Source organism: Oxyura jamaicensis, chromosome 3, assembly GCF_011077185.1.
Source record: "Oxyura jamaicensis isolate SHBP4307 breed ruddy duck chromosome 3, BPBGC_Ojam_1.0, whole genome shotgun sequence".
NCBI lineage: Eukaryota > Metazoa > Chordata > Aves > Anseriformes > Anatidae > Oxyura > Oxyura jamaicensis.
In genome coordinates, this window is record NC_048895.1 from 15,379,185 (window position 1) to 15,396,969 (window position 17,785).

The 17,785-nt window shown below is 43.6% G+C and overlaps 1 protein-coding gene across 3 annotated transcripts; it reads right to left on the minus strand.

Moving 5' to 3' along the window:
* Positions 1 to 1,538: 1,538 nt before the first annotated feature.
* Positions 1,539 to 16,049, minus strand: LOC118163390. 3 transcript variants are annotated; one of them, XM_035319930.1, is made up of 12 exons: positions 15,828 to 16,049; positions 15,129 to 15,318; positions 12,975 to 13,042; positions 11,437 to 11,525; positions 11,063 to 11,177; positions 9,233 to 9,344; positions 8,442 to 8,586; positions 7,294 to 7,407; positions 6,567 to 6,711; positions 5,141 to 5,289; positions 4,445 to 4,584; positions 1,539 to 2,956 (listed from the first exon to the last, which is right to left on the minus strand). In XM_035319930.1, the coding sequence occupies exons 6-12, from the start codon at positions 9,336 to 9,338 to the stop codon at positions 2,835 to 2,837; spliced, it is 921 nt and encodes a 306-aa protein (XP_035175821.1). In that variant the 5' UTR covers positions 9,339 to 9,344; positions 11,063 to 11,177; positions 11,437 to 11,525; positions 12,975 to 13,042; positions 15,129 to 15,318; positions 15,828 to 16,049; the 3' UTR covers positions 1,539 to 2,834. The 3 variants fall into 3 exon arrangements, with proteins under 3 accessions (XP_035175821.1, XP_035175822.1, XP_035175820.1); XM_035319931.1 differs by lacking the exon at positions 11,437 to 11,525; XM_035319929.1 differs by lacking the exons at positions 12,975 to 13,042; positions 15,129 to 15,318; positions 15,828 to 16,049 and having other exon boundaries at positions 11,437 to 11,740.
* Between the last annotated feature and the right edge of the window lie 1,736 nt (positions 16,050 to 17,785).

A 17,785-nucleotide genomic window follows, 5' to 3' on the forward strand; every position in this document is an offset into this window, starting at 1 on the left:
TGTTCTTCCAAATCAGATTTCCCCAGGAATTTTTACTGAAAACAATTGTCTCACAGCTTTGGTAACATCTGACCCTCAGAAGCAAACAGTGCCAAACTGACAGACAAGCCCTTACCTTCATCGGATGGAGGCGGCCATGCACGGAAGATGAGGAAGAATGAGCTGGAGCTGGCCCCAGCCAGCAGAAGGAGGTACCCCAGGGTCAGCACTGGATTGCCTACCTGATGGCCGATCCTCATTTTTCCCTACAAGGAACCACACGGTGTCCAGCTCCACCAGCTCCACACATCTTCCAGCTCCATTCGTCCTTCAGGTGGCTCCAACCTCCAGCCCCACGGGGAGGCACGGCAATCGGGGGATTGAGGTTTCATCCTAGACTGGGCTATGAGAGACACATGGGCAGTTAACAGGGCCCTGAATTACATTTTTCATTTTTTTTTTTTTTTTTTTTTTTTTAAAAAAAAAAAAAAGAGAGAGAGAGAGAGAGAGAGAGAGAAGAAACAACAACAAACTCATTTTTTTAAGGCTTTGTACTCCTAACACCACCAGCTTTCCAAGAAATTTTAAATCCAGTAAAATTCACCCAAATCCTATAATCGCTCATGAAAACAAAGGCTGGGCAGATTATTTTTTGCTAAAATGTTGGCAGGCTTGGGGCTTCATGAAATGCAGCTTTGTTGAACGATCTGCTGTGGGGAAAAACGCACATCATTGGTATTTCTGGTTTTGGAAAACAACTGGAAACAAGGCATTTCAGAAGAAACGGCCTTTAAAAATAGCATGTTGCGAACTAGAAGAGGAAGGTTCACACTGATAGTTTTCAACCCTGTTTTTCCCCCAGCTAAAAGGAAAGGGGTGGGGGGGTTGCTGGTATTTTTAGGCTCCTGTTCCTGCTACTGATGCAAGGAAAGCTGCTTTTCCCAGAGCTGGCAGGGGCTCGCTGTGGCAGAACTGCTGTGGGAACATCTGCCTGCCCCTGCTCTGGGGAAATGGGGCTGGAAGGAGGTTTGGGGGCCAGGAGCTTAGTTGTGGGTGGCCAGGGTAGGGGCTCACCCAGCCCTAGCATTTTGGGGCCGTTGCCAGGGGATTTCTTGCAGGGAGGTCTGCACAAGATGAACGTGGTGCTGTTGCGGTTCCTCAGCAGCACTCAGAAGCAGGCCTTTGAGGAGCTCTTTGCAGTTTGTTTTGGGGTGGTGAGGATGGGATTAGGAGTAGCTACACCCCTTCATAGCCCCACAAGGAGGGGCAGCTCCAGCAAGGCAAGGGGGTCCCTGCAGAAGACAGGGCAGGAGGCAGGACCTCTGTTTCAGGCATGTGTGGGGTTTACAGAAGTGAGTTACTTGCATATTAACACAGAGTACTGGCATTAGCAACTTTATTTAAAAATAAAATGCAAGAGAAGGACAAGAACTGCGTAACATCGTGTTCTTCGTTAAACGTAAAAAAAAAAAAAAAAAAAAAAAAAAAAAAAGAATTAATTAGTAAAAACATTTTTTTTATTAAAACTAAAAAAAAAAAAAAAAAAAAAAAAAAAAAAAGGCATATTTTAAGAGAATTCACCTTTGTAATAGCACTGCAAGATATTCAGCATTAGAAAGCAGCAGCGACCTGGGAAAACTTTCCCAGCGGCACCAAGGCACCACCAGTCCCAGTAGGCAAAGGAAACAGAGGCAGTAGTCTGACAATCAATCAGTTTGTTGTCAGGCTTCCTAATACCAAGTCCACAGTGGTGGAGCCATGTGACAAAGCACTCAGCCAGGATGAACTCACTCTACCTAGTCAAAAAAAGAGTTTAATTTTAAAATGGACACCTTCTGAAGCAGCAGGCTTCAACTCATATCAGTTTATCATCTCATCATTATCCCTGACCTCTTGCCAGATCAGCTACAAGCCATCCTCCAGCAGGAGGCAGGCAGCCAGCACAAGTTGTGCACTGCACAGCTCAGGGAAAAGCAAACCACTGCTCCCACCTGACCCAGATCTCCTTTGTCTTACAGGTGGAGCAGGAGAGGTGTGGATCCCCTGTTACTGCAGGTCTGCAGATGGAGGCACTGACACAGTAACAAACTTAGCTGAGAAAGTCAGGAAAAAACAAGGCAGAGGCACAGAGGCATAATGTATGCTGAAAAGTGAATGCATCTTCGATTTTTACAGTCATCAGAACTACAACAACCTGAAATAGGTTGAAGACTTGCAGTTGTGCCACCCCTCCACCCTGCTCTTGGACAAACATTAGAATTAACACCACAGAAGTCAGGCTTTGGATTTGCAGCATCTGTTCTCATTGTGACAAATCGAAGCAGGAAAGGGAGTGCTGAGGCTTGCAGATGCCCAGCACTGGATGGCCGCTGGCCAAAGTCAGTAAGGAATGAAGCCTCCCGCTGCCCACCATCGCTCCCAGGGACGGTTCACCCAGAGATGCACTTTAACATAAGAGCAAAATCTCAGGGAAAGAATGTGGGCAACTGTCTGTGCAAGCCCGCCAGGCATCTCTTGACAGCTTCCCTCACACTGGAAAGAGCAGAGCCCCATCTTAGTCATCAGGAAGGTTTTCAGAGCTGCTCATCTGCAGGACCTCTTCCTCCACTGATCCAGAGTCGAAACAAACGAAGAAGGGTGCAGATTCAAGGTGGGGCTGTGACTAGCTGATCTGAGAGAATATGGGAGGAGAGCCGATTTGCAGACATGAACCATACTAATTCAGAACACAAAGAGAAACAGGAAAAAAATACACAAGACAATTGATACTGGAAGGAAGGAGCAGTGGATACAGGACGCCCAATTCTCATTTCTCCCTCTGAAGTATCTGCCACAACATCACCATGTCAGAGGTCTCAGGCCACTGTGCCTGATGGATGTGGTGATCTTGGTGCTTCGAGTGGTCTCTTACAGTGCCTCCATATGACTAATCCCAGGCGAACAGCAAAGATAAAACAAGTCACTGCCAGCAGTATAACTAGAAGAGAAACACAAATACATTAGCACGCAAGAGAAAGTCAGAGCTTCTTGTCATTCTCTAGCTCCTAATACAGCAGGCATTCAGTGAAAGTGCTTAGGACAAAAACAAAGAATGCTATAGAGGAGCCAATGCCCCCCATCAGAAATGTCCGTCATGGAGTTGCTGTGGGGCAAGGCACAGATTTCAAAGCTTCACTGCTGTCCAGTAAAGCTAGCCCAATGCTTCCCAGTCAAGGCATGTGTAAAAGGGGTAGATCTTATGGACACAGGCATAAAAATGCATTACGTGAACAAAACAATCCAAGAATAGTTGAACTATATAAAGAAACATGCACTAGTTTGGGAAAAGTACATTCTTGTCCTACCAGCCAAACAAGCTGAACCACTAAGAATGAAGTTTTGCTGGTGTAAAAGCAGTAGAAGCACCTCCTGCAGGAACACAGCTGTCTGCCAGAGATTATGCACCTTTACATTCCTGATGGCCATAACCATTAGGACAGGAGCCACCTCTGGCCTCGTGGCTTTAGCAGACAAGTTCTGCCAAATCCTGCTGGCTGCTTTTAGGCAATATCTGGCTCCCAGCTGCCCACCCTGCCCTTACAGCAGAAGGAGAACGTGTATTGAAGTGGCTTTGATGATGGTAGTGGTGCAAGTCTAGGAATGGGCTTTAACCACTGGTATGTGGCACTGGGAAGGCTGTAGGGTGGCACTACACTCCCTTCTGCTGATCCTGTGGTGGGAATTGGAATCCCAAATTGCTACAGCAAGATTGAGAGTTTGTGCGTCTCAGTCCCTTTCATGCCAGCCTAAAACTACTCATGGTGGCATAGCTTTTACCAGGCTGTTGACTGTACAGTATTTATACAGCTTAAGCCCTTTTACAATGTATGACTACATCCAGCTCAGCTACAGTGGCCTGCAGCAACCAAATAATCCTGGCAAAACTTGTCAAGGCTAGCCTGGGCTCTATGGGAACATGTGCAGGGCTTTGCATTGTGGAATTCAGATACAGCTTCTCCTTGGGTCAGAAATTAAAGCACTGCCCTGTATCCCAAGTGGTACAAGACAAAGTCCACAGTCTCCATCCCAGCCCTGCTCTTCTGTTGGCCTGTCCTGGGTCAGAGAGCAGGGAGCTACCAGCAGAGGACCCAAAAGCTCGCAGAAATGGCAAGCTTCTCTGAAACAGCCCGGGTGGACAATTGTAGGACAAATTGATTACACTTGAAAGTGAGTTGGAGGCAATACAAGGTTTGATTCCAAAGCCAAGGGCTCACAGGCAATAATTCCAGTTGCAAAGGGAAGCACTCTGCTCTACTCTTTAGTTTGCAAAATGAAGTGCCTTCTAACTCTCTAGCTCTGGTTTTCATTTTTAAATTATATTTTTCAAAATGAAAGTCTGTTTTCCTGCTCCTAATACACAGGAGAGATGTGGAGCTCTTCACTGGCCTTCTTTTATAAGAACTGGAAACAGTCCAAAAAGATTCACCTATAAAAATGCCGTTGGTTGTTGGGGATGAAAGTGAGAAGTTCTTGCACGCGCTGCCAGTCAGAGCCACTATGACCACTGGGTAGATAGTGAGGTTGTAGCGGACGTACTTGTCAAGAAAGAAGTTTTCTTGATAAAACCTGTGAAGAAAAAAGTGACCAAGCTATAATTTCCCCCCCCCCCCCATATAAAACTTAAGAAAAGAGTCAGACTTGGAATGTTTTTCTACAGGTCAATGTGGAGCAGTGTCCAAAAGTCTTTCATTTACTAAAATTGATCAGATTAAACAAAGAGTTATCAAAGGTAAGCTCAGGGAAAAAATAAACCCATGTTTAATACGAGTTTTCCACAAGTGGAGGGTTGTAGAGGAGAAGGTTAAATTCAACACACAAAAAAACCTTCTTGCTTCTTTCAAAGTAGGGGCAGCGCCATGGAGAATGGGTGATTTTTGCCTGATGTAACACCCCATGGGGTGCATTACGGCGAGGTGACAAAATTGCTTTTGAGGGGAGGTTTTCATTGGTTGAGAGGGGAAAAAAATTAATGAAGTTAGCTACAAATTACAGCACAGGCCATTGTACTCAGTGTTGGTAGAGGGACAGATCTTATTAATGAATTGGGGCAGATGATCCAATCTGTGATGTTAGAGGTAGAAAGGCTCCTTCAAGCCACGCAGGAACCCAGGATGTTGCTTACCATATTACTAGAAGGAGAGTAAGGATGCTCAAAGAGGTAGTCGTTGCTATCTCATTTGACACATTCCACTTGTAGATCAACACAACAGCAAAATTCAGCAGAGAGGCAATAGTGGTCCACGTGGCATACAGCGCCAGCCCATTCTGGACCTGCCGCACAGCACAGCAAGGAGACAAGCAGGGATAAAACAGCAGTTACCAGTGTCATTTCTTTCTTGTTTTGCTGAGGCTTTGGAGTCACCAAAATACCCACAAGATCCACCCCAGTGGTAACTGCAGGATTTCCTATACAAAGCCCTGCAGCCCCAGTGGGTACATCGCGCACACACCCCAAAGTACACAGTCTGCCTGGCTGCTCAGCCCAGCTGTTGCAGGCTGCCTTACCTGGCAGGGAGAAAACAGGTTTTGAATCTCAAAAACCTCCCAGCAAGCACATTTGCTATGTGGAACCTGCCGCAGGCAATATTGAGAGTTGGAGTCACTCTGGAGCAAGGACAGGAAGCCCAGCAACTCCCAGTTCCCTGTGTTACTCTTGCATCTCAGGAACCAAAATGCAAGGGTACACAAAACAATGCCCACTCCCAATTTGTGCCAAGAGACTTAGAGACATTTCCAGCAGGGTAGGTAGGAACTTCTGTGTATGGACTCCCAGCTTTGGAGACTCCCCCTCCGCTGACAACCCTCCTGGCTCCTTGGATGTGCTTTTTCAGCTGACCCAGTTTCTCACTGAGCAACACCAACGTCAAGCAAAGGAACCAAAGGCAGTTAAAGCACACACGGCAGCCAGGGGAAGATCTGCAGTGTGAGGGCTCCTGCGTGGGGGAAGAAGAGTTTGGGGTAGCAGATCTGAGGAGGGCACAGGGAGGGATCACGGAGTGATGGTATACATTTATTTTATTCTTTCTGTCCAGTTTGCTGAATATATACACCCACTCTCTTCAGGGACAGCAGAAAAGTCATTTTCCTCCAGAATTTGGCAAAACTCAGGAAGGCTGAAACCCTAACCTCCTTATATAATACAATTTTTACTAGTCAGATGCTGAGGACATCTCTATCAGCCACAATAACAGAAGTCACCCTTAGGAATGGCGATTCCCCCACTTCTTCTGCAAGAAGTACTCCTCTCCCCACCACACACAGATCTGGTCTAAAATGCTTCACTGAAAACTTCATTCTGCAGCAGCTGGAGAAGTGAGGGGGATATAACTGGCTCTGATTCATTCCCATGATGTAGCTCAGTTTCTGATCAGACAATTAAGCCTATGGGCACCTGCAAGTTAAAGTCAGGGCAGAAATCTCCCCTTACCTCTCTCCTGCCATTGAATCTTGCATTCTCAATACCTTTAGCACTACACCGAGGTGGGGGTTGTTTTTTCCTGTTTGTTCTGAGCACTTACTAACAGTGTAATTTCCTAAATGCCACCTACTAGGATCCGGATGAGCCAGAGTTCAGCTTTGTGACCCTTCACAAACCACGAGGAATGGATACTCAAGGCTCTGTGTGAGATGAAGAGAGCAGCACACGTGGCAAGAGTGAGGGCTACCAGGAGCACCAGGGCTGGGAGGAGGTATCTAGGACAGAGAATACACACATACACATGGCATACAGTGCATTTTTTAGTGGTGTCACAATACCTTAATTCACAGTTCTACTGTTTGGCCTTTACTGCCTTTAAGTTAATCAAGCCTTTATTAAAGGTAATCACTATGTGTCGCCCTCCTTTTGACACGCTGTTTTACTCTCAATCATTAAGTTATTATTTTCCTGACTGTGGCTGATTTCTTCACCTCTTGACAGTCGTGCTATTATAAGCCCTTCATGTGAGCGTGGTTATGAAAACAATCCAAGGCAAGGAGCTTAACTGCATTAATGAAGGATGTCATAGCTCTTGTCTTATCTGTGGGATAAAATACTGAAGAACTGCAGCTTTGAGGAGATAGACTTCAACAACCAATCCACCTCATGGGCAAGATGAAAACATTGTGTAAAACCCTGAACTTTTTTTTAATGAATGCTACTTTTCACCAAGACCTGCCATAGTGTTTCATGCGGGCGTCATTAAGCATTCACACTCAGGAGAAAATGGTTAAAATTAAGCACTGGGGCAGTGCCATCATGAGGGTTAGAAAACCTGTACAGAAAACATGACTTACTCTCGGTCCCACAGAAATAGCCATCCAACGTTGAGTCCATTATTTAGAATCCATGCCACGTAAAAAGGTATTGGCAGCAAGTCTGGCTTTATGTATACACATCCAAGTTCATTCCTGTCGGGAAAAAGTGGATATGGAGAAAGAAAAACAATGCCTGCATTGAACAACCAAGCATTCCTGGCCCCATTTTCCTCATGTTAACAGGAAAAGCATGTTTGAGTTGGGCACTTCAGCTCAAATCAGACTATTTTACCTCCACATCCTTTTCAGAGATAAAATACAGTCCCTGGGGCTTTCCCCATCAAAACAATGTCTTGTGGTACAAAACTCCTTGCTGGTCTCTGCACCACCACTGCAGTATCACAGATTCAGTGGGTGCTAGGGACTGGCTGCTCCACAGATGCTCCAAAGTTTATGCTATTGGTGGTGGCAGCAAAGGTTATGAGGATTTTAGTCCAGTTCCTGGGGGAAAAAATGCTTACAGGATCATAGTGTGAATGTATATTTGTCTGTGTGTACATAAATACATGGACTCGATCATTCTTCAACACTATTTTTCCTTCAGCATTGGCTATTGTCAACTAAGAGACTTCTTATATGCCATGTAAAAACAGCAAATACACAAGATTCAAACTAAGTAGTCCACGGTCCCCCTTGAAAACCTATCCCACGGGAGATATCACATAATATTACAGATAACTCATGAGGCAGCTATTGAGCTCATAGCCCCAGGAAAAGCTTCAAATCCAATTCAATGGCCCGAGAGACCTGTCAGTGTTGGTTCTCTGACCTCTGCCAGAGAGTAAACTCAAAGGATTAGCTTTATAATTCAGAAAGTTTGCTCCTGTGGATTTTCAGTATCTAGTAGTCACTGAGCATCTGTATCAGATAATGTGAATCAGCAGAAACCAGGCATCACAGAACAGTTTACTCTGTAACCTGCCCACATATTAGAGTATACACCTTCAAACTGCTTTCCAGCTTTGGATGTGGAGCCTCAAAGAAGCTCAAGAGCTTCAGCATCTCAAGTCAAAAGTAACGGCAGTGATTTTACTCAGTCTTTTTACTCCAGAGAAGTGGGGTAACAGGCCAAGCTACGTCAGGGAAGAGCCACCCCCCATCAATTGCACCATGAGTGTGGAAAATACCTTCGACAGATCCCTGACAAGGCGTACAGGAGCCAGGCAAGCTGCCAGGCATAGATGACATTCCAGATGAGGAAAGTCCAGCCAGCTGGTGTGAAGTCAGTGTTGTACTTATCTGAGATGTTTCCAGGGGTTGTCCGGAACAGACCTACGGTGGTGAACGTTATTGCAGACTAATGTGTTACTACATACTGAGGATGGGGAAAGACTGCTGGTTTTCTCACCCTGCAATCTTCCTCGAGGCTTAGTCCACACCTCAATAGATCTGAGGGAGATGAGAGGATGCCCTTGTTGAAAACAAACCACATGCTGCAATTGGCTTGCCTTTAAAAACCCATTATGGGATCACTATCCCTTATGGGGAACCCTGAGCACCTTCGTCTTGCACAGAACCAGAAAAGCCAGTTACATGTAAAAGCCAGAGAGAAGCACAGCATCCACTTCTGACAGACTCAGCTGGATAGCATTCAAACCAAACTCCACTGCCCTCTATAAACAGGGCCTGAACAGCTTCAGCCAGGGATGCAAATGCAATATATGTAAAAATTGCCTTTCACCCACAGCTAGATCCAGGTTCACCTGGGACAAGACCACTTACTTTCATTTCAAAAGACTAGAAGGGGTTCAGGCACCTGTCTGTAACACCTGGAGGATGCACTAGCTACTTCCTCCTTGCTCTGATAAGGGTGTATTTGAAGAAGTGAAATACAGCTCACCTAAGGCACCATTATACCATAAAGTGAGATGATGCATGAGATCTACTTCTCTAAACAATGGCTATTTGCTTGCATTACCTTTGAATAGTCCAGTGGCATTTCCAGCATTCAGTATCACCATGACTGTGAAAGCAGCTTGAGATAAAAACATCACAAAAATCTTCAACTTGTATATAGAGTCCATTTTATCCTGCAACAAATTAGAAATATTGTTTGGCTGTCCTAATTTATGCCTAGGTTTGTTCCACATCACAGAGACTGTTTCAGAAAAAGACAGCGTTGTAAGTTCCCCAGTTTTAGCTGCTATTAGTGGTATTTCTTTTTTTTTTTTTTTTTTTTTTTAATCCATTAACCTTTCTGATTGCAGAGGAAAGCTTTAAAACTCAAAGATGAAAAGGAGAGGAAAGAATCCCATATGTACCTAAGAACAAGAGAGGCCTTACGTTGACTAGGTGGATGTTTGAGCCAGCATCCTCTGAGAGCAGTCCAAAACAGGGCAAACAACCGATACTTCCCCAGATTACTCACCCGACAACTCAGAGATTTCTAATAGTAGCATCTTAAATAGTCTCTCATGATTTTTTTTAAAAAACACACTCTCTAGGTCCATAAATTGATCTAATGGTCTGGTGAAAAAGCTGTCTCACAACATCCATGACAGGCTGTTAACTCCCTCTGCAACCCCCCAGACTGTAATGGCTGGAGACCCCATACAAGTTTCAGATGGAGAGCAAGTGCTACAAACACTTGGGAAGGAAGGCTGCCTTGTTTCTGGACAAACTTGAACCACAAAAGCAAAAACCCCTTGCTAAATTTAAGAAACCAAATAGCAATCCATGAGTACCCAGCAATTAGTCCACTGTCACCACCCATCCCTTACTGGTATAGTGCAGGGCAAATGCTATAGCTCAAATTTGCTTGTGGATGTATAGCAGGGGGGCTGCAGTCTAAATACTTCACAAGCAAGTGTAAAAGATGGGTCCCAGCTTATGTTATAGCACTGCTGCATTTATACCCAAGCCAATAGGCCTAGCATTTCCTCCACTTTTGAAAAGAAATGTGAAATATTAAAATCTGGCTTTGCAGCTGAATGCCTTTTAGTTCAGGATAGCTTTTCACATTTACCTCTCTAATCCCATAACTACTACAAAATAATCACTTCCTTTCATGGAGGTATTACCTCTTCCTACTGACTGCAAATACGATTTAAATGCTTTAGCATGTCTTATGAACTTCATAGACTGTAAAAATCTATATACTACATTTTAAGGTTTCTAAGTAGTCACTTGAGCTCTTCCAAGTGATCTCCACCAGTAAACCATTTGTTACATCAAGAAAAAGTGCTGTTCCATCTGTAGAAGTAAGCATACATGCATCTACCCTATGGGCAATAACTATTTCCCCTCACAGCCCAGCACTTGAACTGTCTTTTCTATACAGAGACACTTCAATGTCTCCTAGGCTCAGCAGGAACAATAGCAGTTGTTCCAAGCTGTTCAGCATTTAACTAATAAATTCCAGTTCCCACTTCAGTGGATAGTTTTACAGTTCCGGGCTTTGTTCATGAGTTTAGCTGCATCCAGATACATCACAAGGAAGTGGGATAGGAAACTGTTTTGTGCTAAATTCATGCAAGCCTTTCATTTTCAGTTTTATTTAAACAGAAAGCTATCCATTTATTTCCATGAAAATCTTATGTAAAACTCACTTAAGATATCAAATCCTGATGAGATTTGTCAGTCAATCCCCAAACAACTTGTCCTCAGAAATACACTGAGCTAGCAAATTCTGAAAAGAAAAACCCACAAGTACTACTAAAAATATATTTTCTAACTCTAGAAAAAGACTGCTCTGCAGAATTCTGAAAACCAGGAAAACATAGTAGAAGAAATATCACTGTATGCTTACCTTAGTCTTATTTTTTTCCTTGAATATAGACTGTTGGCCACTCTGAGCCAGTATACGGGGCTAGATGGTCCTTTGATCTCACTTGTCTGGCCAAATCTACGTTGTCCTGACAGTCCTGTAATTGAATTCAATACCACACTTTTTTTATTAGCATATTTGGAAGAGACTTGATTACCCAGCTTCAGAGAAATGCATACTTGCTTACGGAAGTCTAGGAGGAAAGCATTATTTTAAGGCCAGTCAATAGTTTCACTGCCTGTCTCTCACCTCTGGTCTCCCTCTAATTTATTGCTGGCAATGAGAGTCTGCAATATTTCCCTGCCTGCAGTAATCAGCCACAAACACCCTTTAGAAGGATCAGAAATATTACTCACAACGATCCGCACAGTTCAGAATTTTTTGGCAGTCTTACAGCTGTAGTTCAGCTACCATCGGCGCTGACGTCTCTGCTGCTCGAGCTTATCTATAGAGATTTTACAGAACTTTCCGCAGATTAATACTTGTGCATTATTTAAAAACAAATCACTGTAGTTAGAAATGCTTTCTGGCCATGAGCTGCAGCCTCTGATTGGCCAAAGCCTCGCAAAAGCAAACACTTATGCAAGAGAAATATGATTACTTAACAAGGGCCTTTTATAACAGCCTGAGCAATGCACGTTCCCAACTTGCTGACAGACAAAAGCTAATGAGTGCCTGCTCTTGGGCTCTCCCCTGCTTTGTATTTCCATCCCTCTGCCACCAGGAGGGAATATCACTAAGAATATCATAGGTCAAAAAGGTAGCACTCCTGGGTGGGAGAGGGGATACTTGCAGGAGTGGCTGAAAAAAAGGAAAAAAAACATTAAGTAAAACAGCCTGGATTTGGGTTTTGGAAAGCTGGACATGTAGCAAGCTTTAGATCCTAGAGCTGAAAGTTGAGCTCCTGTCAGGACTTGGCACTCATGGGGCATTTTATAGCATTAAACATTGTACAAGTATGAATAACTTTTCTAATACAGCAAGCACGTGTGCAGTAGTCCCGTATTTTTATACTTCACATCTAGATGCCATTTTAGATGGCAGAGGAAAATAAAAATAAATGCATGAACATGGATTAGCATTGAGCCAGCTGGGAAGGGCAGGGCATTCAGCCAGCACTGATGTTCCCTAACTTATCAGCGTAGGTCTGAGGTCCACCCTTGGAAGGTATTCTGATGGGGAAACCAGTGGCTTAATTATGATTCATGTCAGAGAATACATTGTGCTCTACACACTGGATCAGAAAAAAAACATTCATACAAATATATGTGCACTTTTACTCCTCATATAGCCCAAACTACCCCAGCATGATTTCAGACACTCCACTTTCTTCCAGTGAACAGGTGATAGGAAGTTCTTTACTTAATACAGGCAACTTTCTTACATGTGCCTGTTAAGGCACAACTGGTCAGCCAAATGCATATTAATATAAACCCAGGGCAACTTCCATGTGCCCATCAGGAGAACCAACAAAATTTGCTTTCCCATGTAATAACCAGCTAGAACATAATACATTTATTGTGTTTTAGTGACAACTGGAAGCGATGCCATCATAGCAGTGGCCTTGTGCTTAGCTTAGTGTGGCAAGAGGACAAGTTTTAGACCTGCATCCTGGGTTTCAAAGAGTTATTTCTTCAGAAGAAATTGCAACATAGGCTTTTGATAAAATATTCAGAGTTACTTCAGCATGCAGCTCTATAGCCATCCCCCAAAGTATGTTTTTAAAGTGCAGAGGAATGTGTGCATAGTGCTTATAAATGCATGTGTTAAAACTGAACAACTCTTGCTTCACTGGGCTGCACAGCATTCCCAGAAGTGGGAATTCTCAATACAGCTACAGCTCTAAGATACCCCACTGTCAAATTGAAAGGAAGCCTTCATGGAAAGGCCTTACCTTTCTGAGATCTTCACTGGACGACCTGTTAGATTTCCATCATCCACAGGGGTTTCAACTGATGAATCCTGTTGAGGAAGAATGATATTGTCAGATGAATGACAAAGTTACACACATCCCAGCTAAGAAATAGTTGCTCATGTTCACATTCACAGACAAAAGGAAGCATGATACAGCCAGTGTATTTATAAGAAAATGTCTTGAAACACAGATAGTCAGTAACAAAGCAGAATAAGGTCACTGGGACCAAACTCAGGACACAGTTACTGCTCACTGCTTTTCAATACAAACTGTTCTGAAGCAGACGTAAGTTTGCATTTACTTGGATCACAACAGAGGAAAGCTGTTTCCAAGCTAACAGTTATTGTACTATCACAGTAGTTTTCCCCTGAAAGACAAAAATATACGTACTCTTCCTATATTACCAAAATCTTTTTTAAAAAAGGAACTATCTCTAAGATCCTTCATCTGTAGCTTCCTGGAGAAAAAAAAAAAATAAGGAAAAAAAAAGGTGCTTTTCAAGAAGGAAGGGGATCTATCATGCCCAGCCTTTCCCCATGCAGCACGATGGTGTATTGCACCAGTGTCAGTGCACCTCAGATGCCAGTTCACAGGGAATACCGGGACCACAGCTCAACTGGCAGTCCCCATGCACCAGGAAGCGGTGTAAGCATTTACAGGGTGCTGAGCTAGCATGAACAGACTTTGCATTTGAACTAATACCTGCTGACAAGAGAAAGATCCTTTTTTAAACAAGAATCCTCTTGCTAGTAGCTGAAATAAGACATTATGAGCATGGGCAGTCTGAGTCCCAGTGCAGAGCACAAAGTGGAAGCTGAAAGCCAAGCATTTTCTAACTAGGGTACCACCGAGGAGGCCCTGCCCTCAAAATAAACTCATATTGCATTGTGCAGGAACTGGGACAGGTTCATCTGTGGGCAGCTCACCCACTTAATGGTACACAGTGTCATTAGCAAGGAGCTCCAGAAAGCAAAGCACCTGAAAAACTCAATTTAAGAGTCACATTTCCTCAGCATGGATGACTGTCATTTAGGATAGTGATATTCATCTCTTATCTGGAGACCAGCATAACGGTCCAACAGAAATAGTGCCAAGGGAGCAGTTATATTTGATTCCAGCCAAGCAACTCAAAGTTGTCTAACCTATGAAAAGGAGAAGCTCACCCAGAAGAAGCACATGGGCAGGAAAGAGTTTGCCTACAAAGCAGCTCTATGCATTGATTTCCGAATGCAGATAGGAGAGAGATGACATACAACTCAGTGTCTCAATGCCACCAGAAGATACATCTGGGTCAAGTCAGAAGATCTCCTTCCCCCATCCCATGCTGAATCACAAGACAGCCGTTGCTGCTATCCTGAACACCTCCGCAGCAAGGCAGCAGCTCGGTAGCACTACACTGCCAAAGCCCTTTGGCTCTATCAGCAGTGATGAGCTTAAATCCAAAACACACTGTGCACTCCCTGCTCCAGTTTAATCTTTACAGCTTCTTGCTTTAAATCCAGACTTTCCTAAACTGCCCTGCTGACCCCAGAGTCAGCGACCTCGTTGGAAGTCATTTTCAGGAAAAGTTCAGCAAATATTGAGAACCAAATATACTAATCTTCCTACTACAGCTCAAACATCCTAATCCTGCAGTGGGTTAATCTGGGTGTCTTCAGTGCCAGGGATTAGCCCTTCTGTACTGCTAGAAGGGATGGGATTTGACTGGGTGCAGTAGGATGGGCACACAGCGAAGAGGATCTGTGTTAGCAATCCCCTTTGGGTATTTTAAGAAGGAAAATCATCTGCTTTTTATTGTTGCAGAACAAAACAGATCCACCCTTTGGCAGCAGGGGATCTCAGTAGGCTTGAGGGAATAAGAACTGTAACAGGAATCCACTGTCTACTTATTTTCAAACATATTTTAAGACAGAGGCCATGCTACAATTCATTGTCTGACCTCCATCAAATCAAATCTTTTACTTGAACTCCAGTTTAAGAACGTTGCTGTAAACATTTAAGTAACTCAAAACTAACCCCTGACCCATTCTTGTGAGAGAAGGAGAGAGAAGAAAAAACGATGCGCTACTGTCTTTAAGCTAAACTTCATGAGACAAACAACAAAAAATATTTTCCCCAGATGTTTTCACTTACTGGTTAAGTGTTGGTAAGTTTGCCTACTTCAAGGCCAGCCCAAGAGTCTGCAGCAGTGTCTGGCAGGCAGTGTCTAAAGCATCAAACTGGGAGTGCAGCAGCATGCAGCATTTTCTGGAGATGGCAGGCAGAGCACAGGTATGAGAAACAAGAAATGTGCCTGTACGACCCTCCTCTTGAAACAGTCCGGCTGTGAAGAGAAAACATACAATGAAAAAATATACAATGAAAACAGCAAAATAAAGCAGGGATGAACAAAGACACACTTATAATGTTGGATATCTTCCTTTTATGAACTTTTTGTTTCATTCAGTCTCATGGCTGCTCACTAGATCCCCCAGCCCCATGTCCTCTATGTCACTCACATGCAACCAACCATTCAATATTTTGCTTGGCCAGCATCACTTCTGGACCCCTTGCTGATTTTAAGAACAAAATGCAGAGACGTTAGCCTCCTGGTTAGCTCTGCCTTCACCACCGCCTCAAATAATGAAATGCTTGTGAAGCGTTCAGTTCTTTTTTTCGACAGCTCCATGACAAAGAGCATAAGGCACCCATGAAGCCAGTCCCTTGCACTAGCAGCAGCACAACAAATACAAATATATAGCCAGTGATGGCTTACAGGCACTGCAGAGCCCATTTGCTATCCCAGCATGGTCAGGAGCAAGGAGGGATGGGATAGTAAGAGAGAAAACACACCTGGATTGCAGTTTTGTGTTGTTTAAACTTCCATGCCTTTGTTTTATAGCTGCAGCATCCAGGTCATCAAGAACCTCTCATTTGGAAAGCCTGCTTTGTCACTCTGGTGGCCTGATTTTTCTTACAGCATTTTTGTGGCACTTTATGTGCTTCAACTCTGTAGCGTCAACGATAATCGGCAGCTTTCAATGCATCTCCCAATCAAGCAACAGGCATCTTAAGCTGAGCATCCAGAAAATGAACACAGCAAACATTTTGATTGAAGCAGCTTTCCTTACAAGAGGGCAGCATGAAGCTTGAACAGACAACCTCAAATTGCAGCAGTTGAGTGTCTGACTTTGGTATTAATATTCCTTTCAAATAGCAATTTTGCAAGCCAATTATCCAGATTTTTTTTTAAAAGGCAACTAAAATATATATATAAAATGCCATCACATGGATATATACCACCTCCTACGTGAATCATTAGCAGAACTGGAACATTTAGTTCCACCACCACAGGAAATTAATGTAATAAAAATTCCTTGAAATACTTTACAGACAGGAAAGGCAATTTTTATTTACAATAAGTAAATAAAACCAGTAAGTTGATCCTACCCAATCCCACCTTTCCATCAACATAGTCACATGCACTGAGCTGTGTGACCTAAGAGGTCTGGACAGGATCACTTGTGTGCAGCAAGAAGCACATGGGACTACACATTTGTGCCCTCATTGCATTTCTTGATCTTCTGACTGGTAACTACAAACCCATATTTTTGATGCATCTTTTAAACCTTTCAACAGTGGATACCATGATCTTGAGCCACACCGTCTTGTCTCACCCCTCTACAGTTTCAGGTAAAGTTCTCAGGTGGTGTTATCCTTACCTGGGTGTTTCATGGCTCCAGCATTGCTCCTCCTCACTTGTCACCTTGCCTCTAAGGCTTCAGTTTGTCCTTTGTCATCTGGTTATCTGTGTGAAATGACACACGGGGTGCTCTGTAGCAATTAATACATGCCACTCCTCTAATCCTTCGTCTGCTGGTTTTCTGACGTCTTCACTCATGCATATCTATTCACACCCCTATTAGTATTTCTGTTAAAAAACTCTCCACGAGGCAGGTATTAACCATGTGAGATCCTGGCAGAGCTCAGGCAAGGTGAAAGATGCTCACTTTCTGTTTATCAGGGCAGGAGATAAAAGCGTTGTCCACAAATAACAGCTTTTGGCTGGCTGTACACAATTACAGAGGGAGAAAAATTCTGCATACTGTGGCAAATTTTAGACAGCAGTCCCTCTGAACTGTTTTCTTAAACGCTATCATGCAATTTCAATCTATCCTTCTCACATCCCTCATCCTTGCTTGTGTGTCCACTCATCCATCTCTGTTCTCATCATTCCACACAATCGCCCCATTCCTTTCCTCTTAAGGAAAATACCATTTCCAGAGTCTGTTCCTACCAGCCTCTACCCTCTCCTCTCCCACAACAAGAATGCGAATGGGGATTTTCACAGCCTGTCACTTCACAGAACTACCCGGCAGCTCTTCACAAAGGCAAAAGGAAGAACACACCCTTTGCTCCAGGTTGATGTCTCAGCCAAATTTCCAGGCTGCGTTTTAGAACATGAAAGTGTTAAAATAATAAAGCAGCTGTTTCAGTCAGAAATTTAAGACATCGCTTTCCTCCTAAACTTTGTCAAAACCAGACCTTTTGTACTATTGCTTCTCAGAAAAAGAACTGAGCCCGAGGTGAACAAGCAACAATGGAAAACGTCAGCAACAAGGGAAAACTGCAACCAAAGAAAGTTTGGGTAAGCGAGAAGTGAAGAAACAGGGCTCTAGCAGGAAGCACAGGGCAGCCTTAACTAAAGAAAACATTGTTATGTTATTTTTGCCTACAGTTAATGCATTTATTAATGAAGGCACACATATGCACACCCACATATCTATGTCCTCAGAGAGCACTTGGCAGCC